We start from the raw sequence: 27,730 nt of genomic DNA on the forward strand, positions 1-27,730 counted from the left end.
AAAGTCAGTTGTTGCTGTTTTCCTTAGCTTTTGTAGATTAATTTTGTAATTAGAACATTTGCAAAATTGTTATATGTGAGTTCCTTTTTGTGTCACTTATTTGAACATTGTGTTGAGACAGACATTCAGCAGGTCACAGACATTATTACACAACTAAGAATTCCATTGGTTGGAAAAATAGATCACAATCAAATGAAATATAAACTAAAAAAACAATACCATTAAAAGCCAATACATATATATCCAGCTTGTTAGTGTGGCATAGGGGTTAAAATTCAACTAGACAAATATTAATAACATCTGACATATCTAGGTGAAATTATCCAACTGCAGGTAGAAGATGCATCACATAAGTCAACTCAAAAGTGTGTTATTTTCACTATTATTATCACATTCCTTTTACTTTTGGGAGAGTTTCTCTTATTGTTGATTCCACCTGAACACGTCAGACAGACGGAAACAGAGAGCGATCGGGAGTAGGCGGGGCTTCCCCCAGTATGAGACTCACCTGCAGAGACTGGAGGCTTCAGAGGAAACTAACAGTCGCGGACCGAAGCCACTGATCGCTGCTTCTGTCTCACACGGAGCGGTGAGGACACCCAGAGGACAAGGACGCTCTCTATGGACACTTTGACTTTCTTCTGACTTCTTTGGGAAAGAAACACAGACTCTCGGTTTCGGAAAATATTTTGATACCAATTTGTGTTCGGAAAGTCTTTTAGTTTCGTTAATCAGGTGCAGAGTTGAGTTGAGACGGTGAACGAACAACTTGTTTGATTAGTTGGGATCTCTCCGGTACAATGAGTTGGACGCAGCTGATCAGGTGAGTCTGGAGACCAAAGATACGTGTGAATATATTGAATTACTTTTTATTTATTATTTATTGATTTCAACTATTTTTACGAACATACGCCGTTTTTATTTATTATTTTCAGGATGGTGCTCTGTGCAGCGACCTGTGTCCACTCTGCTGCTGCTCTGCCTGATGCAGGTCTGTTCAACACGCGCGCACACACACACACACTAGTGTGTTCGGTGCTGATTTATTCCATGTGGAAGAAACTATGAGTTATTTTACAGATTTGTTAATGCCAAAAACAATCTGATAAGTAGAGTGAAGTCTGTTGAACCCGAAACTCTGTCTCTAGCAGAGCCTCTGAATTGAACCAAATGAAATAAGTCAAACCCTAAGTATTAATTCAATTGTAAAACGCATCATACATCATTTAGGTTTTATTATCTTTTGAATTTGGGGTCCATGTGGAAGACCATGATCCATTATAATATAATGGTCCCCCCCCCCCCCTCTTCTTGACAATCATATGTTAGAAGAAGATGTGTCATCACATGATGAGGATTTTTTGGAGGAAATCTGAATTTGTTCCCTTTTATCTTTCTCAGGCTGTGAAGGAGACGACTGCAGCAGAGGCCACCAGACCTCCTCTTCGTCCCCATCCTCCTCCTCCTCCTCTCCTTTATCACCCTCTTTATCTTCTTCCGTGGTGGTGAAATCCCAGCAGTCCTCCCAGGACTTCCTGGGCCAGTTTACCCAGGTGAGCTCGCCAAATAGCGGGGACCGTAAACACCGCGACGCCAGCGCCGTCCTGCCCTTCATCGGCCTCACGGACAGTAAGTTCACACTTCACCTCTGTATGCACAGATGGAGGCGGTCAGCCCCAAAAACCAACGAAGAAGAGAGCCACATAACCCAAAACAGACTGACTCAGGGTGTATGCACTGCAAAAAGAATGTTACTATATAATAGTAAAAAAATAATCAGCTTGTACATAAATAAGTAAACAACTTTCCCATCTTTTACAGCTTGTTTTAAGAAAATAAGATTTAATGGTCTAAATGATCAAAACCGTCATGAGATTTGTATTTGCAGTATGTATCAAAGGCAGTGAATTAAACATTTTTATATATATACTTTGCTGCAAGAGCACACAGGTTGAATTTCTGATTGTTGACGTAGCGATAATATTTATTATTATAAGAAAATTAAAAGAAACTGGAAAGTAAATGCATAAAGTACAAGAGTAATAAAACAAGTTTAAACTTCCTAATTGAAAAACTGCAGCAAGAATAGATTCAGATTAAATATGTAAAGTAATATCCACAACACAGGTGGGTTGCTCATGTCACATTCATTATAACAAAACTATAAAAAGTCAGATTTTCAATTTTTTTTAATTCTTCGTAAATTGCTTTGTAAAATTCTCTTCGAACTAAAGTCTCTAAAATGAGAAGTTGTCCCGGACTGACCAACGAGGCCGTCGGCAGTTCGTTTTAGTGTTTCTCTGTTAATTTCCGATGTTTGTTCAGACTCTCAGTGTTTGTCTGCTGATGTGAAGCAGAGGACAGGAATGTGCAGCCAGATGGAGACTCTGGTTTGTCTCACAGGCGCAGATGCAGGCAGGGAGAGGCTCAACCTGAGGTGTGAGGGCCCCGCGGTGGCCTTCAGCTGGTCTCACTGCTCTCTGGACTGTAGCAGACACAATAAGACTGGTCAACAAATAAAATAAAAAAAACATATAGATTATAGTTCAATCAAAAACTGGAATAAGGGGGAGAAGCTAAAAACAAAAAAACTGAAGTAAATTCATAATATGAAAAAAAAACCTGAACAAAAGAAAGCTTTTATACAAACATTATTATATTTATATTATATTTTAAAAAGATGGCGCTGCAGAGCTGAGGGGCCCTCACATGAGCGTAACCTTTGACCTCTTCATCAACCAATATTATTATTATTAACCAATATTGGTTGATTGTATTTTATTAATTAGAGTTCATGTCTGAAATACGGAAGCTTCTATTTGAGTTGGATCCGGGTTGGACGCTGCAGGCTGGACCTAACGGTAGAAGAGGATGTGTTGAGTGGTTTATTTGAAGAAAATAGAGAAATTGTTTGAGGTGCTGTCGGTTGGAACACAAACATCCTTTTTCCTTGCAGGTGCTGAGCAGAGTCGCAGCTGCTGTAAGAACGGAGGGACCTGTATCCTGGGCAGCTTCTGCGCCTGCCTTCCGTTCTTCGCGGGGAGGAGCTGCGAGTACGACCAACGCATCAGGTAGGCAATGCTCTAAATCACCACCATCACACAGCTGTTGTTTCCTTAGTTTAGTCGGTATATGTTTTGCCTGTCTGCCTGTAGGAGCTGTGGTTCCGTTCCTCACGGTGAATGGGTTCAGAAAGGATGCTCCTACTGTCGCTGCGGTTACGGCGTTCTGCACTGCTTCCCCGACGTCTTCCATAAAGACTGTGGTAAGATGCACACACATCTGCACCTTTCTGTTGTTACCTGGATCAATTGATCATTTTCCAGATCATCCATTAGTTTTGAGGCTGTGTTGAAGGGTTGGAAAGTTTAGCATCTGGTGACGGAGGGCAGATTCTGCTTATAAAAACATGCTTCATGTGGTGCGTTCATGGACGTGCACAGACCAAGTCATTCACTCTTGTGAAGATAGAGTTGGTATTTATCCATGCTGTCCACTCTAAGGCGGTGATGTTTTTCACTTGAATGAAGAGCAAAGGTGTAGACGACGCCCGACGTTCAAATGCAGCGTCGTTCACACTTTTCACCCCAAACAAAAAAACAACAACCCCGGTGTTCACGGTAAACTCCCACTGAGTGTAAACGCACCTATTAAGGAGCACGAGCCCCACCCACTCACTTACAGTTCCAAGGCTTTTATTCCAAAATGCAAAATCCCCCCACGACTGTCGGCTCCTACGCAAACATCCCACAATGAGGACACATTACTTCCACATTAAGCTGTGCCTAGCAGCAGCAAATGCTAATAGCTTTTTTCTAACCTGTTTTTTGCCGCTTAGGCTACATGCAGGATGTTCTAACCCTCTGTTTGGCTGAGCTTGTTAGGGCTGTATGCTGCTTGAAAAGAAGATCTGCAAACACTATTTGGGTGTTCTGGAAAAACTAGTTCATCGCCATATTTGTTAATCATAATTTGATTTGTAACTATATTAATCTCCTATGCTGGAATTTTATTATTATTTATTTATTTTATATGATTTACTATTATCTATCTGTAAAGATCAGGATTCTGTCAATGAATGATTATTTTAGTAGGGTCAGTGCATCAGTAATACACAGCCATCATATTTATCATAATATATTATTTACTACAATTGCAAAACTTTGGTGTATGCCCATGCCTACATATTATACAGTCTTTCCGATGGTGTGCTTTACAGTGAATAGCATGTATCTCAGTAACTAAAGGAATACATGTTAACACACCATAAAATGAACCCTATTGAGGTAAAGTGAAGAGTGCAACAAAAGGAAGTACAAAAATAGATCCAGTGTAGACAGGTAACCTTAAAAACAAAATGAAGCATTGAAAAACAAACAATAGTAGCCTGAATGCTGTAAACACCACACAATAGTAACCACAAAGTGTACTGAAATGAGTTTGTTACAATAATATTAAATACTTTTCTGTCTCTCTCTATTTCCCAGATGACTCGGAGGAGGTACAATGGTATCGTTCGTCAGCTGTTGGTACAGTTCGGCCTGGCTGCTTCCTGTATCTGGTGCTGCTTCCTCCACTGCTTCTGCTCCTCTGATGTTTTAAAAAAAAAAATGGATTCTGGACACCTCCACTGGGATTCATGTGAAACACTGAGCTGTGAACTATACAAGATTTCTCAAGCTGTTTCATCAGGACTAAAGATCGGTTTCCAAACATCATCTTACTACAGAATATCTGGATTTTCAACCCATAAGTTACACTGTGTTCTGGTTTAGGGGGACCCTCTGCAATGTTGTGGTTTAGGGGGACCCTCTGCAATGTTGTGGTTTAGGGGGCCTTCTGCAATGTTGTGGTTCAGGGGGACCCTCTGCAATGTAGTGGTTTATAGGGACATACAGATGGTCTTCTGCACCTAAATTGAGCTGTTCATGGCCTCGTCCCATTTAGACTCCAACACATGAAAGATGAGCCCATGAAATGTGAGGGGATCTTTTTGAGGACCGAAGATTGAAAGTACTTGAACCGTATCACTGGACCAACTATAACATTTTCAAGAATCCAGTAAACCGTTTCTTCAAACAAGGAAAGTTGCAGTTGCATCTGAACTAATACCAGTTTTCTCCTTGCTGGTCTTCTTGTCTCAAGAGATGCTTAGCAATGTGTGTAGATGTCTTTAAAATACATCCCTCCGCTTGCAGATTACAACATTTCAGGGTTCAGGTTTATAACTTGTCAGCTTCACACATCAATTCATGACCGTGTCTCTTTTAACAGTTTAACAGTGAATGCAGCAGCGACTGACGTCCAAACTCTGCGTCTTAAGTGTCTTTAAACCTTTCTGTCCGGTGAGACGTCGTCTGTGTGTCTATGGTGTCTCGAAGAACAAAGTGTATATGAAGGAAGCTGTACATAAGATTTTTATGAAAAGTATGTTGTTGTTTTTTTTTTAATTCTAGTCTCTGTAGCTTAATGTGATTTCTTTTTTTTTTTTTTTTTTTTTTTTTTTTTTTTTTTTTTTTTTTTTTTCTTTTCCCTTTTGTAAAATAAGACATATTCTTGTTTTGAACTTTGTCTTCTGCCTGTTTCCACAAATTGTGAGTCGATGTGACATTTTGTCCTGTGTTTATGAAATTGTTTAACACAATGTCATTAAAACAATTGTGACAGTGGGAGTAACATGAAAGTTAACGTTTTAATATTAAATAAATCACTAGGTTTAAATTAGCAAATCCTGTTTCAAAGTAAGGGTTGATTGTTCATTTAAAAAAAAAATTTAAACGATCTTTCCCACGGGAGTGAATTGTAATTTTCTCTCTCTCTGTTATCTGCAGGTATTTTCAGTGGGAGCTCTGCCCGTTTCTTATCTCCAGAGTTTATTGATGAGGTTCGTATTGCTTATCAGCTGTTCTCCTATCTTAAACAAACACATCAGCTGTTGTTCTGCAGCCTGTCGGCCTGCCAGCTGCTTCAGTTCGCAGCTCTGAAATTAACCGGCAGGATAAAATTAATTTGTTAAAATTAATTAGCTCAAAGGATCGTTATTGCATCTTGTTATCTCTTGTTACTGCTTTCTCCAGTATTTCTAACACTGTACTGTTGAATCTGGAAACATGGTGACGCCACTAAAAAGAAGCTCCTTCAAAGGGTCGCCTAATACATCTGAGGGGTCATGAAATGATCAATAAGGTAGGAAAGAAGAAAGTTTGGCTATTGTATTTTAATATTTGTTGGTATTCAAGTTAAGCCAAGTGAGAAGTTTAGCAGGGAAATGTCTCTTTAGTGGAACAACTCATGAAAATCTGAAACTAGGCACTGTTTCATTGAGGTTACATAGGTTCACAACCTGTTTTAATCTTATCGTGTTATTTTTTGATAAGTAAATATGCTATTTTTAAAATGCTGAATCTTATGGTTGAAGTAATGAGTAATTATATCTGTCAAATACATGTGGAGTAAAAAGTATATTTCCCTGTGAAATGTAGATGAAAAGTATAAAGTAACATTAAATGGAAATACTCAATTAAAGTACAAGTACCTCAAATCTACTTGTGTAAATGTACATAAAACCCTTTCTCATAGGACAAAACCCCCACTAATATTTGGCTTTTCTCTCCAGTGGGGAAAGTTACAGTCTGCGGTTATTCCCGGGACCAATGACTCAGAAGTCACAGGTATTGGCAGGCAATGATATGTTACATGCGTCGAGTTGAATATATAATAAATAAAATCAATTGGGATTTGGACAATTATTGTAATTAATTAACTCCTCAAAGTCACTATACTCGTTGGTGATCTAGGAACACACTTAGTTCAAACTCGACAAACAAAATGAAACTCATCAAAACTGCTTTGGTTACTCTTTCCGCTGATTCAACAATCATCAATTCTGGTTTGATTGGAATAAACCTTTAATTCACTGAGAAAAATATGAAAAGAAACAGCCGTTATATGCGCTCCTCAAAGCCACAACATTTCACTGACAGTAATTGTATCATGCTGATCATTTTAAAACACAATTATTCACACTCGAAAGAAATAAAATAAAACTCATCAAAACAGTCTTTCCACTGTTCAAAAAATCACCAACTCCGGGTTGGCAATTTGAAAGAGTGACTGAATACGTAACTAATATGAAACATAAATTTCTGTTGATCCTTTTTCCGATAGTTGGTGACACTAGAAGTCTTCCTACGTTTTTGCATATACGTGTGCTTAAGAGGGAAACAAAGCACTAGTAGCTACGTTACCGAAGAAGAGTACAAGGAACGAGGGAGAGGAAGAGGATAACAAGAGGAGGAAATGTGGATGCATGTCAGGGCTTTTATCAAAGAAAATGTCTTTTTTTTCTCAGTTGAATCCCTGAGTAATCACTGTATAGCTTTTCTTTTGTTATCCATATAACAACTTGTTTAAAGGCTGCGCTCTGATTGGACAGACAGCATCTCTAAAGAACAAGCGGAAAATGTGATTTAACCCTGCACGGTGTCCGCTGCCTCCTGAATGTTCTGTTTGCCAATCTCCTCAGGAGGAGGTTAACAGGATCGGAGGGGATTTAAGGAGCTGCAGGTGGAGACGGAGGAGATTCCGGAGTCTGTGCAGAGGAGGAGCAGCAGGAGACGGGAGCAGATTTAAAGGGCTTAAAGGGAATGTGAATCAGAGGAGAGCAGTTCAATGATTTTATCCCACGTCCTCCATGTCGTCCCGCTGCGACACCCTCATCTCCTCGTGCTTCATCTATCAGCACACTAATGAACCCAGAGAGAGAGAGAGAGAAAAGCACAACGTTCCATCATCAGAATGCAACTCCAGCTCCATCTGCTGCAGCTCAGAGAGGTGAATTACACCATCGTTCCGGTGTTGAGCAAAGCAAATAACCTGGCAGAGAGAAAGCGAAGAGATAAATATGAGGAAACTGTGTGAGAGTTTGTCTTATCTCTCCAGGTTCCTCAAACAACTTCACTAGCTGATAGCAGCAATCAGAGAGAACACACTGCAGATATCTGCCAGTATGACACACACACACACACACAAACACACACACACACACACACACACACACACACTCTTTAAACAGATAAGATTATTTGATTGATTATTACAGTCAATTTAAAACACAGGAATAATTATGAGGATATGAGTTAATTAATAAAAGCATGTTATGAAGAATTCAATAATAACAGCACTGCAAAGAGAAGAAAACATAAAAAGAAAGAAACAGAGGGAGCGGTGATGTATTCATGACTATTTAAAGGCTGAAGAAAAGAGAGAGAGATAAAGAAAGAAAGGTATCTGATAGTGAGAAACTGTTCCTCAGTTTAGACACTTTACACATTTTAACTGGAGTGTAGAATGAAGAGCATTGATTGGTCAGCAGATCTCACAGTTCAGAGATAGAACAGTGCTTTAACAACCAATAGAATCCTCTTCAAACTGGATTTAGTGCTTTGCTGGTAACCAGTGAAGAGAGTCCAGTCCACCAGTAGTGAACACATTGTCAATCCCAACGCTCCGTTCTACATTCCCCTCTAGCTTCAGGTGTGGACGAGTCAGGGTTGGTGGTCAGTTTACACTTGTTACATGGAGTTTCCTTTCAAAATAAACTTCTGTGTTCACAGGAAATGAAGTGTGCTTTTTACAGGCATATGGTCTCTTTTCAAAATAAATTTCCAACATAGGTCAACATAGTTTTTTTTTACCTGCTACGGTTTAAAGAACAAAATTTCTGTGTTAATACAAAACAAATCAAATGTTAAATCAAAGTCTTCTCAATATTTCATCAGTCTGTCTGTTTGCTAACTAACTGTTGATATTCTCATTGATTGAAGAAATCCAAGATTACATTACAAAGCAGTAAAGAGTTGCATCAATAGTTTTCAATAATATCTTCTAATACTATTTATCACCAAGTATGATTTTAGTTGTCTGATGTTTGTGTGTAAAATGTGGGCAGTAAACTGGACTGTGCTGTGAGACACACAGTGACCTGGAGACACCGTGGAGACTGTCTCACTCTCTGCCTCCTCCATCTGCACCACCTGCACACATAGACTGTAAGTTATCAAAGTGAGGACATGAAGCCAGAGACAGATCCAGATCCTCATTATGAGTCCTCATCATGATGCAGGTCCACCATGAGAAACCTTCAATAGATTCAAACATTCAAATGATATCCAGGGTGGGGGACACCACTGATGTCATCATCATTTTACCATAACAACCAGTGTGACTGCTGTAAGGATATAAATACTGAGGAGTGTGAAGCTGCATGAGTCAGCGTAAAGAACCGTTGATCACAACGATCATTGATACGAGTGAATATTCATGAGGTGCTTTGCATTGACCATTTATGGATGAATGTGGGCGTGTAGAGGGTATGAAGCTGATCCATGTGAGCACGTTTCAGGTGGACTGTGATTTATGAAGGGAACATGGTCTGCAGGTGTGTGTGTGCACGGTTTAATATGTCTGGTCTTGGTACCAGTAAAGAGTCTCTGCTGCATCTTGAACCAGCTGCTGGGGAGATAAGACTGACTGATTACAGAGACACAGTTACAAGAATAAATGCATGAACTATGGTCTCCATGTCCTCAACAGACAGGAATGATGGAAGAAGTTACTGCTGACAACACTGTCGATTTATTTATCTAACAAACATGAAATGACAGAAGTCAACAGTGTTGGTTGGTGTGTTGGAGGAATCTGCAGGTACGAAGGTTAAGACCTCAGTTTCATTCTGCTTTAGCTTTCAGGAGCATTTTGACATCTTCAATGTTCAGCAGAGAGTTAAAACAGCTTTAAACACCAGGTTTCAGCTACAGCTGGGTATCAACAGTAGGAAATATTATATTTTCTACAAAAACACCCCAAAGGAACAGACATATATATATATATATAGATATGTGACTAGATAGATAGAAAGATGGATACTTCATGTATCCCTGGGGAAGATTGGCACGTCACATTTCCAGCTCTGGAGGTGAGTTCATGTCCTCTTTTAAAGCCAATCACAGTGTTGGAGTGTTGATGTTGTCAGTGATGAGGAGCTTTATGTTCTCAGGTTTGTTCCAGTGTGGAAGATGCTGTTGGTTAAACGTTAAGACGTATCATATAAAGTCCTATAAACATGATACAGCTGATCTTTGAACTGAGTGCTGCAGGTTCACACTGGTTTATTAAAGTGTTGGAGTGTGACAGCAGCCTGAAGACACTGAGGACTGATGAAGAAGAAGAAGAGGATTTAATCCTGATGGAGCTCATCGTCCCACTCATATCAACACAAAACTCTTTTTCCACACAGACCTGGTCCAGACAGCAGAGAGCTGCAGAGTGCTGAAGTTCATGAGAAGAAAGTGAGTAAGTGGAACTTGAATTGATGACAAACAAGCTGCTCTTTGTTGGTTCATGTGTTGACCTTCTGTCATTGATAATGAGTCCACAGCACAAAGTTGATCTGACAACAGATACTTGAAACTACAGCTGGCTGTCTTTAAAGTCTACATGCAGAAGCGGGTCCCATTTCCTGATGAGACACAAATCAAATGAGACTGAAGACTAATGATGAACCTGTCTGTCTGTCTTCATCAGGTGGCTGCAGCTTATCAGCAACATGAAAAGGTATCACACTCAACACTTCTCATTACATTTGATCCTGGTTTACCTTCAACATATTCATTCTTACTAACTTGATGTTTACTGTTTCTCTGCTCATAATACAGCTATAAATCTATAAAACACATACAGTCGTTAGATTGAGTTCTGATACTGGACTAAAGTCTGGACTTTGATACTTCAGGTATTTTATGAAGCTCATATTTCATGTTTATTGAGGCCTCCGTTGGACAAAGTGCTCTCATAGATCAAGGGACAATTTCTACTCTGTTAATTAATAACTTCAAAAGCTCAATGACAATGTGTTATTATGTTGAACTAATCAGTCTATGATGTCAGAACCAATGTATGCCGAGAAGTCTAGGGACTAGTTGCTGAGGTTAAGGGACTAGTTGCAGAGATCTGGAGACTATTTGCAGAGATCTGTGGACTAGTCATTCATTATGTCATGCTCTCATGTCCTCGTTTGGGTCAAGATAACCTTTTGGCAGAACACACGATTCATGTATGGGAAATGTTTTGGTACGAATTGGAAAGATTTATCACAATTTGTCTGGCGTGCCCTAATCACCTCCTAAGAATGTTTTTATGAACCAGGATGTGTTCCACATAACACATTATATAAACGGTTTACTTGTGAATCCAAATGTGTTCAGTTCAATCCTGTTATATGATGATTTTCTTCAACATATCCCCCCTTTGGGGGTCACTTGACCCCCAACATAACTTCATAACTTTTGTCAAATAAGTGGAACTGTAACCTAAAGTTTTGATCCCTCACAGCATTGCAACAACACAAGTGATTTATGTAAATTATATGTGCTTGATTATATACCAATACAGAACATTTGGGTTAGTAAGATAATTCAAATAACATCACTCAATAATAAAGTTCACTTTCACATAAGGGCGAAAAAACCTGCAGGTTGCATGACAGGAAAAACTCCCTTATGGTCCTTCCCCGCCGAGCGACCACCTTTTTGGTATGAAGTGAATCTGTTCTTGCTTACAAACATGTATTAACTGATACATCACACATTTTAGTTTCTGCAAAATATTGAACAATATATCGGTATTCATTAGATGCAATGTCTATGATAAAACTATACGCTATAATACTTGTACACAGACTATATGAATCGTGACTTTGAATATATGTGAATGTAGAAATATCTGATTATAATACATTCAATTTATAGTGAAACAGTTCGGACAGATAATAAAACATGTAACGTGGTGTATTTTGGACGTGTATGTACTTTCAACAAAGTTCAGGCTCTCGTTCTTATGCTGAGATGCCTCCTAGTCCTGTTTCCTCCATGTCATCTGAGTCCTCCAGATAGTCCGGAATGGGAAACAGGTCCGGAAACAGGTCCGGTCGTCCAACCACCATTTGAGCGAACTGGGCCTTTGTCCCTCGCTCAATCGTCATCATGTTCATCATCTGAGCCAGTTGGAGATTTGCCATGACACCCATCTGTTTGTCCATGCTCCTCTGGCACTGTCTCCTCAGGATGGGTACGATGCAACATGCCAATAGAAAAGCCACAATTAAAACTATTAATGCGCTAATGCCTGCTTTTACCAATACGGACCCCCATTTTCGCAAAATTTGTTCTAACCAATCCCATGACCACCCACCCTTGCCAGCATTGTCCTTAACTTCCTGTCTCAAACCCCGAATTTTCCCCATTGCAACAGAAAATGTCCCATCAGGTGCAGTGTTATTGGGAATGAATGTACAACAATGTTTCCCAAACATTTGACATACCCCACCTTTTTCAGCTAGAATCCAATCTAATGCCTGCCTGTTTTGCCATGCCATTGTACTGGTCTGGTGTCGCTGCTCACCCAACCCCTTAAAGGCCTCATCAGTGTAATTCATGAACTTCTGCTGATTGTAGTAGATATAATTGATCCAGTCAGCGTTTTTGTTAATAGTAATCCAGGGTAATATAGACTCGAATCCTGCCTTAATCTCATTTTGTGCTTTGAACTCCTTTGGAATCCCTCTAGGCCAGTGTTTTTCAACCTTTTCTGAACCGTGGCACATTTTTACATTAAAAAGGTCCCGCGGCACACCAACAACCAAAAACGTTATAAAATGACACCTTTAACATAATACAGCATATATGCCAGGGGTGTCAAACTCAATCACAGAGAGGACCAAAATAAAAATTGTGACCACGTTGAGGGCCAAATAGAGTCACCATTTAATAAACAGGAGAGAAAGAATATTGAACAAAGTGCAAGAAGAATACATGTTTAGGTAGGCTACATTATTTTATGCATACGTATCAGAGCCAGATGTTTGGCATATTCTCTTTGCTGCCAGTTCATTCATATCTGGGGTTAGGTTCTGTGGAAACCCTCACGATGGAGTGAAGGTGTGCATCAGTGAGACGACTCCTGTGTGGGTTTTTGTTCATCTTCATCACAGAGAAAAGCTGCTCACACAGGTACGTGCTTCCAAACATGCAGAGCATTTAAGCAGCATGTACAGTAGGCGGAGTTAAGGCATCGTTTCGGGGATGAAGCTTGTGCAGCGCCAACAGAGTCATACTTTGCCTTGAGTGCGTCATTACACTGGAGGTATATCAGCTCCATTTGGATGTGCACAGGTGCTCTTTCCATGTCAACTGCAAACGGATCGCTGAGCAGTTCAAATTTAAATTTCTGAGCTGCAAAGTCGACAAATCGCCGAGTGAACTCTGTGCCAAGTGCACCCAGTTTATCAGCAAAATGCGCAGTCGGGAACACAGCGGTGGAGACTTTTACTGCATCACACATGTCTGTGATCACACATGTCTCTGATCATACGTTCCCATCCCTGAAGCTGGAGGTTTAGTGCAGTGAGATGCTTCGTTATGTTGAACAAAAAGCCAGCTCACATCGCCACTTTTCGTCCCGGAGCTCTGTGGTGTGGCCGGTCAGTTATGATAAACATTATATTTTCTGGCCGGCCGTTGTACCGAGGGCCGGATATATGCTGACAATTGAATGACAAGTCTCTCAATTTGTCGATCCTTACTTGGCTTTTCATCTGGGTTATTTTGTCCAGGGCCCAGTTCAGAGTCTGCATTTTACCGCTAAGTATTTATTACTTAGCCAGCCACTATATTGCAGCTCAGACGCTCAACAATGGCAAATTATTTGCAACAACTAAATAATATTTTTTTGGACTGATTAAGTGAAATTGGACATTTTCCCACGGCACACCTGGCGATCTCTCACGGCAAACTGGTGTGCCGCGGCACAGCGGTTGAAAATCACTGCTCTAGGCTGTCCTATAGCGTCTAACTGGATACTTTGGTCCAGCGTGGATTGTCTCTTATACCTACGCTTCCCATCGGGCACTTCCGTCATTTTAATTGTTTCCCCTGCCCCGTTATATATCACGTGTCACATAATTACAGCTTCTTTATTCATAATCTTCCCATTCACAGCACTCGCAGACATTCTTATGAAGAAATATATTTCTCATTAAACGTTGCTGTATTGATCTTTTTCTTGTTGACAGCTGCTAGTTTTTCCAACAGCTGCTGAGACTGAAGACTAAAAACTGAATGACCTTCCCTGCTGGTCTTCCTCTGTGTGCCAGGATCCATCAGAGACCAGAGTCCCCTGGACCTGAACCTGAACCCAGCTTTGTGTCCCCTGAGACTAACCAGTCACACAAACATGGCATCGATTTTAAAGGAGGAGAAGTCTCTTCTGCAGAGTAAGTATAAATTACATTTAACATGTACCTGACAGCTTCCCAGTAGAACTGGTCTTCTACTGCTGATATTAAAGTACTCTGTACAGAAAAGTGGACAGGTGATGATAATGCTATTTCTCCTGCTTTCTGAAAAGTAACGAGAAGTAGTAAACCAAAACTACATCAGTGATCAGTCACTTCCTGGATGAAACAGGAAGTGGTTTATTACCTAATATGTGTCCAAACTACAACCAGGACAGTGTGTTTGAGTTCAGACAACCAATGTGGGACAGAGTTCATTACAGTCCACAGTGATTTACAATCAGAGCAGTCAAACTGAACCAGAACTTCAGGTACATGTCATAAGAACATGAAAGTACATCCTTCTCAAATAAACAAGTGAAAGTGTGTTGGAGAGCTACGTTTTAATATGTTAAAGACATGAGATGTACGTCAGGTGTATGAATGTGTCGTGTGACAGATGGCTCTCAGATGGTGGTGAAGATGGTCAGTGACTCTGCTGTCCTGACTTCAGTACTTCACTCCACTACTGTGGGACCAGAACAGAACAGAGTGATGATGGAGATGAGAGACCACAGAGTCCTCTGAGGGACAGGGCGGCCAATGTCCAGAGGTAGAGGATGAGTGTAGGGTTTGAACATGGCTCCTAATTAGGAAGGACCAGTTCCCTTCACTTCCCCGTAGACCAGCACCAGAGTCTGGAGCTGATGTGAGCTGAGGCTGGGAGCCAGTTTAGAGAAGCCGTGTAGGAGAACATGGATGTTAGTTTATCAGACAGGAGTGGACCAAACCACATACATGAGTGATGTGACAGGTTAACAGTCTTAAGTCTTCAGACATCTGACTAACAACAAACTGGTTCAAAAAAAGCTGCACGAAATACAAACAAGTATCCCATGTTGAATAAACATAAGCAAGACGTGTTTCAAAGACATACTTTAATTGAAATGAAATAACTTTTACCATCCAATAAAACCAGTTAAAGCAGAGAAATGAAGATTGTATATTCAGTAAATGTCGGTGTTTTTATCAGTTCACAGCAGCAGAGAGAAAAGTCTCCTGTACCCAGCTGTGTGTCCATGAAGAGTGATCGGTCTAATGGTCATATGATTGACTTCAAAGATGGACGCCGTTCTTATGACGCAGTGTAAGTAATTAAAACCTTATGAAACAATGAGCTAGCTGTTCTGATCCTTAGTTATGATACAGAATTGGTTGTGCATTAATTACAGTGTTGTTTTCATTATAATCAATCATGACAAAACACAATATCTTTAACTTGCTGCAGAGGTCTGGTGGCAGAAAGCACTTTGGTGAAGTCAGTAGTCGGTAGTTAAAAGAGTTGCCTGTTGGAAGGTCGTCCTTATTGGAAGGTCGTCCTTATATATCCTAGCCTTCGTTGGTAACAAGGTTTGTTGAGACTCTTGCTGTGTTGAACTGAGATAAAGACTCATTTATTAAGGGTTTAAAAGTACTGAATGTATAATACGCTGTGGGGAACTGCAAATCGTTTTGTGCTTTGTTTTTTGTTGTCTGCTAGTGCTTATGAAATATCTGGTTGTTTGAGATTGGTAATCAAAGGGTCATGTACTGAAGACATGGGTCCTTAATTAATAGAGTTGACTGGTACCTAACTATAAAAAACATTGTCTATGTCTGGCACCCATGCTCCAAGTCAAAGATGTGATAGTTTTAAATATTAACTACGTTTACATCCAACAACAAATTCTGTCTTTTGCCAATACTTTGAAAAAGATAATATTCATAATAGGTTGTTTCATTGCTACTGAAAATTAATATTCCACTAATATTCTCATTTACATGCAGCCGTGCATTCGATTGACGTAAACCTCATCCTCATCACTGAGGCCAGTGAATCACACGTCGGCTGTGTTCGACGGGTCGATGCCCACACACGTAGTTTATCACATCAAAATATGGAAAAGTGGAACGCAGGAGCCACTTGTGTCTTTTTGCTTCTTTTCATCAGGATATGTTTTTTTTAGTTCTGGGCAACGATTAAAATTTTTAATCACGATTAATCGCATGGATTTTTTGCGATTAATCGCATTGTTATGGCAAAGTTCAATAATGAATTCAAAAGTAGTGTATTGCGCACTTTTATTTTAAAGTACTGCTATATGAACAAAAGTGCAATAACATTTGGTTTAAACACTTTAAACACATCAGGTGCTTTGTAACAGCAGTATTCCCTTTACACAGTAGCAGTTCTATCTCTTCACTATCTGTGCTCAGTGTGTGACTGTATGTGAAACGTTCCACTGCTGTGCAACATGAATAAAATGTTTCAGCACGTTTCAGCTAAATGTCTGTCTTGTGTCTTCATGACAGTCAGAGCATGTGAATGCAGCTCTACTGTTCATCAATATAATGCTGTAACTCCGAGGTGATGATGGTTACCCAGCAATCAAAGAATAATAAATATGGTGTTATCTTTTCTACTTATTGCTTATTTTTTCTTCATCATTGTGTCTTCAGACTGAGTGACTGTGACCTCTCAGAGAGAAGCTGTGAAACTCTGTCCTCAGTTCTCTGCTCCCAGTCCTCTAGTCTGAGAGAGCTGGACCTTAGTAACAACAACTTGCAGGATTCAGGAGTGACACTGCTGTCTGTTGGACTGGAGAGTCCACACTGTGAACTGGAAACTCTCAGGTCAGCTGAAGTTAGTTTGTCTTCAATGATTTAAATATGTCTCTAAATGATCAGATCCATGCAGTGTAAACAGCCTCTCTCTTTCTGAATCTTTGAATTTGTTCATCAGGATTTCAGATTTCATGAATCTCTTTTTAACCAGGAAATTAAACAGAACTATGGAACCAGAAGAACTAATCTCAAAGACTAAACTAGGGTCCAGAAGTCATTTCTGTGAATTTGTGTTTCCATCACGTCGAACCTTGTAGAACAGACAAATTTGATCCACAGTGGATTAAAAAAGAATGACAGCATTTGAAACAGTTTTTATTCACAATAAAACATCACAGGGTCATCCTGTTGTTCCTCTTATTTATGTTTTTTGATGTTATGTTTGATATAATTAATGAATGAAAAGGAGAAAAGCAGAGGTGGAAAAGAGACTGAAAACTTGAATGTCTGTCTCTACAGTGACGATCTGCTTAGAGTTTGATGGCTGTTCATTTTAGCTTTAGAACGTAACCGACATGAAATCGGAATATGAAGTCTAATTTCTCTTTTTCACTCACTTTGTTCTCTCTCTCAATCTCTCGAGTCAGGAAGACAACAGAAAAGTCAAACTTTGTATTTAACACTAATGAACATTAAATATCCACCCCTCATCCTGATATTGATACTACAGTACTTCCAGTTTACAGTAGAGAACAATTAACTTAAATTTAATCTTGTTTATAGCAGAACAGAAAGAGTTTTATCCACTTTCACTGAACAAATGATCTTTGTTCTTTCGGATTGTACTTTAGTCCAGACCCATCATCAAAGAGGATTTAATTTTAACACAAATGTCATTTTTCTTGTTGTTGTTTGTTGTCTCTTCAGACTGAAAGGCTGTAACCTCTCAGAGAGAAGTTGTCAAGCTCTGTCCTCAGTTCTCAGCTCCCAGTCCTCTAGTCTGAGAGAGCTGGACCTCAGCTACAATCATCCAGGAGACTCAGGAGTGAAGCTGTTGTCTGCTGGACTGGAGAGTCCACACTGTAAACTGGATACTCTCAAGTCAGTTTAAGTTATTTTGTCTTCAATGATTTAAATGTGTCTCTAAACTATCAGCTCCATGCAGTGTAAACAGCCTCTCACTTTCTGAATCTTTGAATTTGTTCATCAGGATTTCAGATTTCATGAACCCCTTTTTCACCAAAAAAGTAACCAGAACTTTGGAACCAGAGGAACTAATCTCAGAGACTAAGCTAGGGTCCAAAACAATAGGAGAGAGAAAGTTCTCTTTCTCTCATATCAAACAATAGTTTGATGTTTTGATGCTCGTCATCTGCCACCAGTGTGTGTTGCCCTTTAGTCCAGACATTATTGTGAAAAGACAAACAATCTGTTTAAACCGTCTTGATAAGTCATCACAATAGGAATGTTTTTCTGTTTTAAAGGACTTCAGCTTTACCTGGTGTAAGAGCCAGAAGTGTATACATCAGTTAATTGGAATTTCGGGCTTATTAACCATTTAATTTCTGAATTATGCTCATTATGCAGGAACTAAATATATGTAAAACATATTGAAAAGCATTTATGTTAATGATTGACACTCCCTTTTTTTCTTGATTTAATGACGTCATGACGGCAGCCGGTGCAAAAACCCGAAGAGATGCATTAGACACGGGAGCATATAGTTTTTCTACATTTTCGAGCAGAGGCCTAAAAATAGGGCTAGGGATAAAGTGGTTAATAATGAACAACACAGATGGAACGCCGCTACACCTGGTTTTGGTTTGTTTTGCACTGAGAGCCAGTTCCCTGGTTGATAAGAGTCGACTTGTTGAAACTACAGGCGACAGTCGGCCACAGACGCTCAGTGAAGAACCAACAGCTGATTGTGGACATGGTGTGTCAGAGCCCAAAGAGGTTTATTTATGACTGGACCAAAGTTATAGGGGGACACAGGCAGTGCTCTGTGGCTGCAGATGGAGTTGAACTGTAATATTTTCACCCCAGATTACAGAAAATAGAAACCAGTGCTGACTGTTGCTAGGAGACAGGATGTGAACAGCTTTGTACATCCAACAACCCCCCCCCCCCCCCGACCTCCCCAATCAGGGGGTTTGTGGTGTTGTAGTGATTTCAGGCTACTTTCTCCTTTACTTCTGAGAGACAACAGTCATTATTACAAAAACACAAGAGGTCGCTTGTCAGGACCATAATATCCAACAATCAATACTTCTATATTGAAAACAGATCAGCTGACTCTGTGTAATGGTGAAGAGTCGTGTGGTGGTGATGAACCCACAGAGAACTGTCTCCATCTCTGCAGCTCTACAGAGCTTTTTAGCTTCTTTTAGCTCCTAGTTTTGGTTCTGCAGCACATTTCCTGTTTGGTTCAGTCTCAGTGTTTCCAGCAGCAGCTGTTTTCATCCAACAAGCTGTGATGAAGCCACTGTTTACTACCTGCTCAGCAGCAAACAGTAGACAGACTCAGTTAGAGACTAGCTGGTGAATATAGTGGAGCATTTAGCAGCTAAAGAGACAGATATTTCCCTCAGGAGTTGCTGGAGACCAAAAACAGAGCGGTTAGAGAGCTGAACTTAGCTGCACCAACAGAGACTTTGTAGCTGACTGAAGATCACTGCGTCACCAGTTTGGTTAGCACTACGTCACAGGGATCTGCAGCATATATACATAAGGCGATAATTTAACCCTTTGTTGTACAATATCGTTCTTTGTTTATGATCGTTCGTAATGTTTTCTATCTGGTTGTAACTCATATGATGGTGGAAGTACGGTAAATGGTGATAGTTAAAGAGGTTTAATTGTTTGTTGATGGTATAATAAGTACATTCTGGTTCACTTTGGTCACTAATAGTGCTGAAATGAAGTATAATATATTGCCTGGTGTTGAAGTGAAGTATAATATAATACCTGGTGTTAAAGAAGCCCAGTCCTGTGGCTGTAAGCTCCTGAGGTTTCTTTCCCTCTGAAGTGACCTGGTTGACGGGCTCGTTGTACGTCTAGCTTACCTGTGATGTGCTTTGCATTAGGTACATCATCACAGACAAGTTTTTTTGATGATAGATAGCTCATTTATTCACTTTGTTGTGGAACAACGTACAAAAAGTCCCATTCTTTCCGCCGACAGTAAATGCACCACATTAGTGTATTAGCGGTCAAAACCCTTTGCCCTTCCGGGGTCAAACACCTGACAACCACGGCAATTTCAGCACCTATATACCTGAGCCCAGGACATGAATACAGCGCCATCCAATGTACACACAGAGAAATACAGTTGTATTTACAACACCATATTTGGCTCTAACGCCTGGTGTTAAGTTATGGCAGCAGTGAACATTAGCTGTATGTGCTTTTAAATATATCAGAACATATTTAGATTATAGAATGTGGCACTGGTGCTTTATGACTCAAACCATCATGAATGCTTTGCCTGTTTACATTAATTTGTATATTGAATATGGGGTTTGTTTTCTCTGTGTTTTTTCTATTTAAAAGTTTTTTACCTACGCTAAGTGACTATACTAAAAGCTTAGTGATTGAACTATGCTGAACCTACCAAAATAAAAGCTGGAAAAAGAAAAATGAGTGAAAACCAATTTGAATCCTTCGGGTAGACTCATCGATCATTCTCAAGTGGGGAAAGTGCACATGTTTAAGAACATAACCTGACACTGATACATTTTTGAATTGTATATGCCAGGGGTCCCTAACAGGCGGACCGCGGTCCGGATCTGGACCCAGGACCTAAAACCAATAGATAATTGAGAATTATAAAATTTTGATGGAGCGCTTCTATTTTAACCAGCACAGCTTTTTCAGTATTTACGGCACTTGTTCAGCGGTGTATATATTTCTAGGGGAAAGCCATCTTTCCCAGAGGGGATGTCGTCTATAGCTTCCTCTATCTCTGTAAATGTAATTTACTTATTCAAAGCCTCTTGTTGTTCATTCATTTGTGGAAGGTTTAAATTAAATGTTCTAGAAAGCTGTTTATTTGAGAGTCACTTTAATGTACAGTGGGTCAATTTTTCACTCCGTTTCATTGCAGCCATTTGCTAAAATCAAAAAAGTTCATTTTATTTCTCATTAATGTACACTCAGCACCCCATCTTGACAGAAAAAAACAGAAATGTAGAATTTTTTGCAAATTTATTAAAAAAGAAAAACTGAAATATCACATGGTCATAAGTATTCAGACCCTTTGCTCAGTATTGAGTAGAAGCTAGTACAGCCATGAGTCTTCTTGGGAATGATGCAACAAGTTTTTCACACTTGGATTTGGGGATCCTCTGCCATTCTTCCTTGCAGATCCTCTCCAGTTCCGTCAGGTTGGATGGTGAACGTTGGTGGACAGCCATTTTCAGGTCTCTCCAGAGATGCTCAATTGGGTTTAGGTCAGGGCTCTGGCTGGGCCAGTCAAGAATGGTCACAGAGTTGTTCCGAAGCCACTCCTTTGTTATTTTAGCTGTGTGCTTAGGGTCATTGTCTTGTTGGAAAGGTGAACCTTCGGCCCAGTCTGAGGTTCTGAGGTCCAGAGCACTCTGGAAGAGGTTTTCTTCCAGGATATCTCTGTACTTGGCCGCATTCATCTTTCCTTCAATTGCAACCAGTCGTCCTGTCCCTGCAGCTGAAAAACACCCCCATAGCATGATGCTGCCACCACCATGTTTCACTGTTGGGATTGTATTGGGCAGGTGATGAGCAGTGCCTGGTTTTCTCCACACATACCGCTTAGAATTAACGCCAAAAAGTTCAATCTTGGTCTCATCAGACCAGAGAATGTTATTTCTCATAGTCTGGGAGTCCTTCTTGTGTTTTTTGGCAAACTCTATGCGGGCTTTCATATGTCTTGTACCGAGGAGAGGCTTCCGTCGGGCCACTCTGCCATAAAGCCCCGACTGGTGGAGGGCTGCAGTGATAGTTGACTTTGTGGAACTTTCTCCCATCTCCCTACTGCATCTTTGGAGCTCAGCCACAGTGATCTTTGGGTTCTTCTTTACCTCTCTCACCAAGGCTCTTCTTCCACGATTGCTCAGTTTGGCTGGACGGCCAGGTCTAGGAAGAGTTCTGGTCGTCCCAAACTTCTTCCATTTCAGGATTATGGAGGCCACTGTGCTCTTAGGAACCTTGAGTGCTGCAGAAATTGTTTTGTAACCTTGGCCAGATCTGTGCCTTGCCACAATTCTGTCTCTGAGCTCCTTGGGCAGTTCCTTCGACCTCGTGATTCTCATTTGCTCTGACATGCACTGTGAGCTGTAAGGTCTTATATAGACAGGTGTGTGCCTTTCCTAATCAAGTCCAAGCAGTTTAATTAAACACAGCTGGACTCCAATGAAGGAGTAGAACCATCTCAAGGAGGATCAGAAGAAATGGACAGCATGTGAGTTAAATATGAGTGTCACAGCAAAGGGTCTGAATACTTATGACCATGTGATATTTCAGTTTTTCTTTTTTAATAAATTTGCAAAAATTTCTACATTTCTGTTTTTTTCTGTCAAGATGGGGTGCTGAGTGTACATTAATGAGAAATAAAATGAACTTTTTTGATTTTAGCAAATGGCTGCAATGAAACAAAGAGTGAAAAATTTAAAGGGGTCTGAATACTTTCCGTAGCCACTGTATTTCTGATGTAGAAAGTGATTTGTAATATTTAGTAAATATAGCATTAATCTCCTCAGATTTCAAATGTTTCCGCTTGAGGTTTTCAGACATGAGACAGAGTTATAACTATTATGGTTTCTTAAAAGCTTTGAGAGTAAATATCCTGGTTTGTTCCCATATTCCTACAACCTTTGTTTTTTAGAAAATAATACTTTCTCAGTTTGTTGGGAGTTAAAGTATTAAGAGCAGCCCTCACAACACTCATTTGTTCGTAGTTTTCTTTAGTTGGATGTTTGTGCATCTGTTCATAACTTAGTAATTCTGCCTCTAGGTTTTTCTGTTCAGATATTATTTTCTTCTTTTTTTCTGCTACAAAATTAAATAATTCACCCTCTCAAATATACTTTAATAGTTTTCCAGATTATAGAGGGATTTACAGAACCATTGTCATTAATGTCCAAGAACACAGAAAGCTCTTTCCTGATGTAGTCTCAGAATTCTGGGTCTGATAAAATGGCTTTATTGCATTGCCATCTATAGGTGTGTACCGGGCTTTGCAGAGTTAAAATGAGACTAAAGGGGCGTGGTCTGATATGTGAATTGAGCCAATCCTACAATTTAGAACTGAGGATGCTAATGCACGTGGAATAAGGAAGTAATCTAGTCTAGAATAAGAGTTATGGGGATTTGAATGTAAAGTATTTTACTGTGGGGTTTTTAGTCTCCATATATCTACCCATCGTATTTCATTCATTATCTTGACAATAGTATCTAGATCTATCTAAATTAAGATTCAAGATATAGTTCCAATCTCCACCAATAATGATATTTAGAGATGTATAAGAAGAGGTCAGTTCAGCAAGCCTGGTAAAACAGTTTGGTGGTGAGTTAGGTGGGCGTAGACATTCAGAATAACAATATTTTCTCCATATAGAATAGAATAGAATAGAAATATACTTTATTCATCCCCAAGGGGAAATTTGTCTGTGGCAGCAGCAAACAAGGTTACACAATAAAATAAGAATATTAAGTATGGAAAATGCACAATATATACAATATAATAAAGTAACAGAGCAGGACCTATTAAATTTAAGAAAATAAAGTAAATAAAAATGCACAGTATATACACTAAATAGAATCATATTAAATTAACTAATTCATGGTCATATAGATGACCATGAATTAATACATAGCACCCGTTTGGGTCAAACTGTACTGTCTCAATGACAAAAGGTAATTGTTTCCTAATGATGATCACAACTCCTCTACTTCTGGTGGAATAAGATCAGAATACAGCTGACCTACCCAGTCTTTGTTCAGTTCATCATGCTCCTCCTTACTTAAATGGGTCTCCTGTAGTAAAGCAATATCTGCTCTCTCTCTTTTTGAAGCTCCTTCAGTATTTTCATCTTTTTGATTGGGTGATTGGCACCTGTGATGTTCCAGGTGTGGATTCTCAGTTCTCAGTTCTTCAGATCTTCAGATTCCATGTATGCGTACGCAGTTGACCTTGTGTTGTGGTTTCTCTGTGTGGGGCTGAGTGAGCTCTCTCCATTACCGGGGGATTAGGAAAGTGTTCCTGACCCAAGAGGTGTAGGATCAGCTGCTGCACAAACCCAATGACATCCCGGCCTTCTGCCTTTTCTGGAGCTTTAACGATACCGATGTTGGAGCGTCTGCTGTAATTCTCCATTGAGTCCAGCTTCTGTTTCAGCTCTTTTCTTTTACAATGTGACTGATGCAGGTTTTTAAGTCCTCAATGTCGTCTTGGTTGCAGCTGACTCTTTGTTGTACTACAGTGGTTTGGTGTTTACCTCTTATATTATAATATATAATAGATAATAATGAATATCAGCGCCGTATTCATGGCTTCAGTAGAAGCATCAAGCCGTGACATTTAGTCTGGTTTACACTGGCTGATTGCGTCGATGAGCGACTGAAGGGAGACTTGACTTTGGTCGGCCATACTTTGGGTTTAGATGTCAGATTTCACAGGTAATCAGCTACTTGTTCACTAGTTTAAAGGTGGTACATCCGTTGGTTTGAACTTTTAGAGGTTCTATTAACAAAGTGACTCAGCCGATGCAGTGCGACTCACGCACATGCGACCATGACCCAGAACCGACACAACTACTTTATAAGCTGATAATATGTCACATGTTGTGTTTACAGCTTGTTTTCACTGAACCACAAGTGGACAAAGAAATCAATTGATGCAGGTTTAAACATTTGATTTACTGACTGACTGGTAGAGGAAACTGAGTGTGAAATGGATGATGATTGTCAATATATTACTGATAATAATATATCATGAATAAGTGAACATAATGAGCTGTCGTCATGGGCCAATCAGAAGAAGCTCCAGTGAAGTAAAAGAATAAGAGCTGATGAATAATAAGTGCTCCATGTGAACATGAATAACAAAGCTCTGTGTATGAGAGCGATGTAATGTCCATGTTTCCATGTTGCTCTGACCCCCCTCCTCCTTTCAGGGTGGAGCCTGCTGGAGTCCGATGGTTCAGACCAGGTCTGAGGAAGTGTAAGTGTGCTTTGAATTTGATTCATGAAAACAAAGCATCTTCAAACTGTGACATCACTCATTCACATCTCTGATGTCATCATCAAACAGATGATAGATTAATAACTGCAGATGTATTGTGTGTTGTTCTCTCCATCAGATTCTTGTGAACGCACACTCGACACAAACACAGTACACAGAGAACTCAAACTGTCTGACAACAACAGGAAGGTGACACATGTGAAGGAGGATCAGTCATATCCTGATCATCCAGACAGATTTGACTTCTGGCCTCAGCTGCTGTGTAGAACTGGTCTGGCTGGTCGCTGTTACTGGGAGGTCGAGTGGAGAAGAACAGTTTCTATATCAGTGAGTTACAGAGGAATCTGAAGGAGAGGAGACAGTAATGACTGTTTGTTTGGAAGGAATGATCAGTCCTGGAGTCTGTTGTGCTCTGATGGTGGTTACTCTGTCTGTCACAATAAGACACAAACACCCATCACCTCCTCCTCCTCTGGCAGAGTAGCAGTATATGTGGACTGTCCTGCTGGCTCTCTGTCCTTCTACAGAGTCTCCTTTGACACACTGATCTACCTCCACACCTTTAACACCACATTCACTGAACCTCTTTATCCTGGCTTTGGGTTCTGGTCCAGGTCTGGTTCCTCAGTGTCTCTGTGTTCTGTGTAGGAGGGAGAGTCTCCTCCTGCTAGAGAAACGTTCTCTCTGCTGACCAGATAGTTCAGTGTGTACAGGATCATACACAGCTGATGTTAGTTCGTACCAACCTGATCTCTCAGTGGTTGTAAATGCAGTTTGAGCAGGTGAGGGTTACCTGAGCTGGTCTGGACTCTGGGGGGTTGAGAGCTCTCTGGGACTTGTGGTGTTGCAAATGGATGTCTGAAAGAGCTGAGTGAGGTCCATGTAATGACCTGAAATGATGTGTTGTCTGAGAGAAGCTGTGAAACATCTTTTACTTTGTGTAGAAAACTGAACTTTGTTGTCTTGAAACATTTGTTTGTGTGAAGAAAAACCTCCGAATGTCAAACAAGAGTCTTTCTGGAACAAATTCAGCATCTATGGGAAAAGAATCACAAGTTGTGAAGAGTTGTTTTGATTTGAACAAACTAAATTCATCATCTTTGATCATCTTGTAACAAATGAACAAACTTTGAGAAGTGATGTTGAAATAAAAAGAAATCAAAGTTTTGGATGATTCTAGATAATAAAGCACATAAACACCATGTCAAAGCAGAAATGTCCAAATCCATCACAATACTGTATAAAATGAAGGATTTGTTAAATCCAGCTTCATTCTTCACATTTTATTGTTCACTTGTACTTCATTCATCACTGACTGTGTGCTAGTTTGATGAAACTCATAGAAACAAATCAAAAGAGACAAAAGAAGTTTGAACCAAACTACTGATCAAGAACCAACTCAGCTGTTTATTCAATGAAAATATATTATAATTCAGAATGTGTCATGATTTAACTTTTCATTCGTTGATTTGTATTCTTACTGATCATGTGTTCATTTAATGATGATGTTTCAGTGATGTTCATTCATGTATTCATGTGTGATCATATATGCTTTTATAATCACCAATGGTTAAGACGAGTAAATGAGATCATCTTGGTTTAACATACTCTGATCTCTGTCAGAGTCAGCTTAGGAAACAGGATGTAAGGTCACATGCTGTAACCATGCTAACTGTTTAGGAGACATCCTGACTGATGTTCCACCAGGAAAACCAGACAGGAACCTTAGAAATAAGAGTTAACTTAAAGAAGTCTGTCATGAACTGTAAGACTACGTAAACAGCTTCATCAATGATGTACTAATGTTTAGTTGTGACCATATATGGACCAGGAGGTTAAAGATGCTCCAAGTAAAAAGGTAGAAATAGGAGGACACAACAAAGAATCACCACTTGGCTGTTTTAGGATTCTTTTCAGGCTTCTGGTTTGGTCTTTTTGACGAGGCTTATTAGTGATCTGAACTTTTGAGGTTTTTCACATTTTATCTTTTATTTTATTTACTTTTTACTTCATCAGTTTCTGTAACCTTTGATCTTTTTATTGTATAAACCAAATAAAACTGGTTTGTATTTTGTACATTCCCACCAAAGTCCAGTGTTGCTGGTCTCTGAGGGTGTCTGCGTAGTGTCCATGAGGTCAGAGAGCTCTTCTCCTGGGATAGGCTGACAGCACTGACTGATTGATATGAATATGAATAACAGACCTGCTACAAGCTGAGCTTAAATGCTGTTCTTCAGTCTGATGTGATTCACTAACTTGGTTGGCTTAGATAGTTTTGATGCTCTGCTGGTTTATCATGCTTGGTGTTCATGTGATTACAGGACTTATGCCGTGTTCACACCAAACGCGAATTCATCGCGCCGCAGGTCTCGCCGGGGACCATTTGTGTACATTCGCGCGAATCGCGCTGGAGAGGGGGCGGGGCTTATCGCCCTGAAAGCCGTTCAACTGTCCGCCATTAACCATGGAAAAAATAACCTCTAGTTCTGCTTAGTACGTGTTGTGGAAGTCACAGATATCCCGGGAAACTAAACGCCGTCATGTCTGGGTTCATAATATTGTCCAGAGGAGCTCCGTGG

The 27,730-nt window shown here is 40.0% G+C and overlaps 1 protein-coding gene and 1 pseudogene across 1 annotated transcript; both read left to right on the forward strand.

Annotated features, from left to right (window-relative positions):
* The first annotated feature begins 552 nt into the window (after nucleotides 1-552).
* Nucleotides 553-5,478, forward strand: tdgf1 (teratocarcinoma-derived growth factor 1). The gene is made up of 6 exons (XM_031855899.1): nucleotides 553-823; nucleotides 936-991; nucleotides 1,402-1,629; nucleotides 2,957-3,071; nucleotides 3,156-3,265; nucleotides 4,488-5,478. Exons 1-6 carry the CDS (start codon nucleotides 801-803, stop codon nucleotides 4,592-4,594), a joined length of 639 nt encoding a protein of 212 aa, XP_031711759.1. The 5' UTR covers nucleotides 553-800; the 3' UTR covers nucleotides 4,595-5,478.
* Nucleotides 5,479-16,266: 10,788 nt separating this feature from the next.
* LOC116388250 (stonustoxin subunit beta-like) lies at nucleotides 16,267-26,028 on the forward strand (annotated as a pseudogene).
* Nucleotides 26,029-27,730: the final 1,702 nt, after the last annotated feature.

This window comes from Anarrhichthys ocellatus, unplaced genomic scaffold (assembly GCF_004355925.1).
Source record: "Anarrhichthys ocellatus isolate YVR2014 unplaced genomic scaffold, GSC_Weel_1.0 scaffold16, whole genome shotgun sequence".
NCBI lineage: Eukaryota > Metazoa > Chordata > Actinopteri > Perciformes > Anarhichadidae > Anarrhichthys > Anarrhichthys ocellatus.

Coding starts and splice junctions, on each gene's coding strand:
- tdgf1 (XM_031855899.1), top strand. CDS start 801: ATGAGTTGGACGCAGCTGATCAG. Junction 992..1,401: donor TGCTGCTCTGCCTGATGCAG/GTCTGTTCAACA, acceptor TATCTTTCTCAG/GCTGTGAAGGAGACGACTGC. Junction 3,266..4,487: donor CGTCTTCCATAAAGACTGTG/GTAAGATGCACA, acceptor TCTATTTCCCAG/ATGACTCGGAGGAGGTACAA.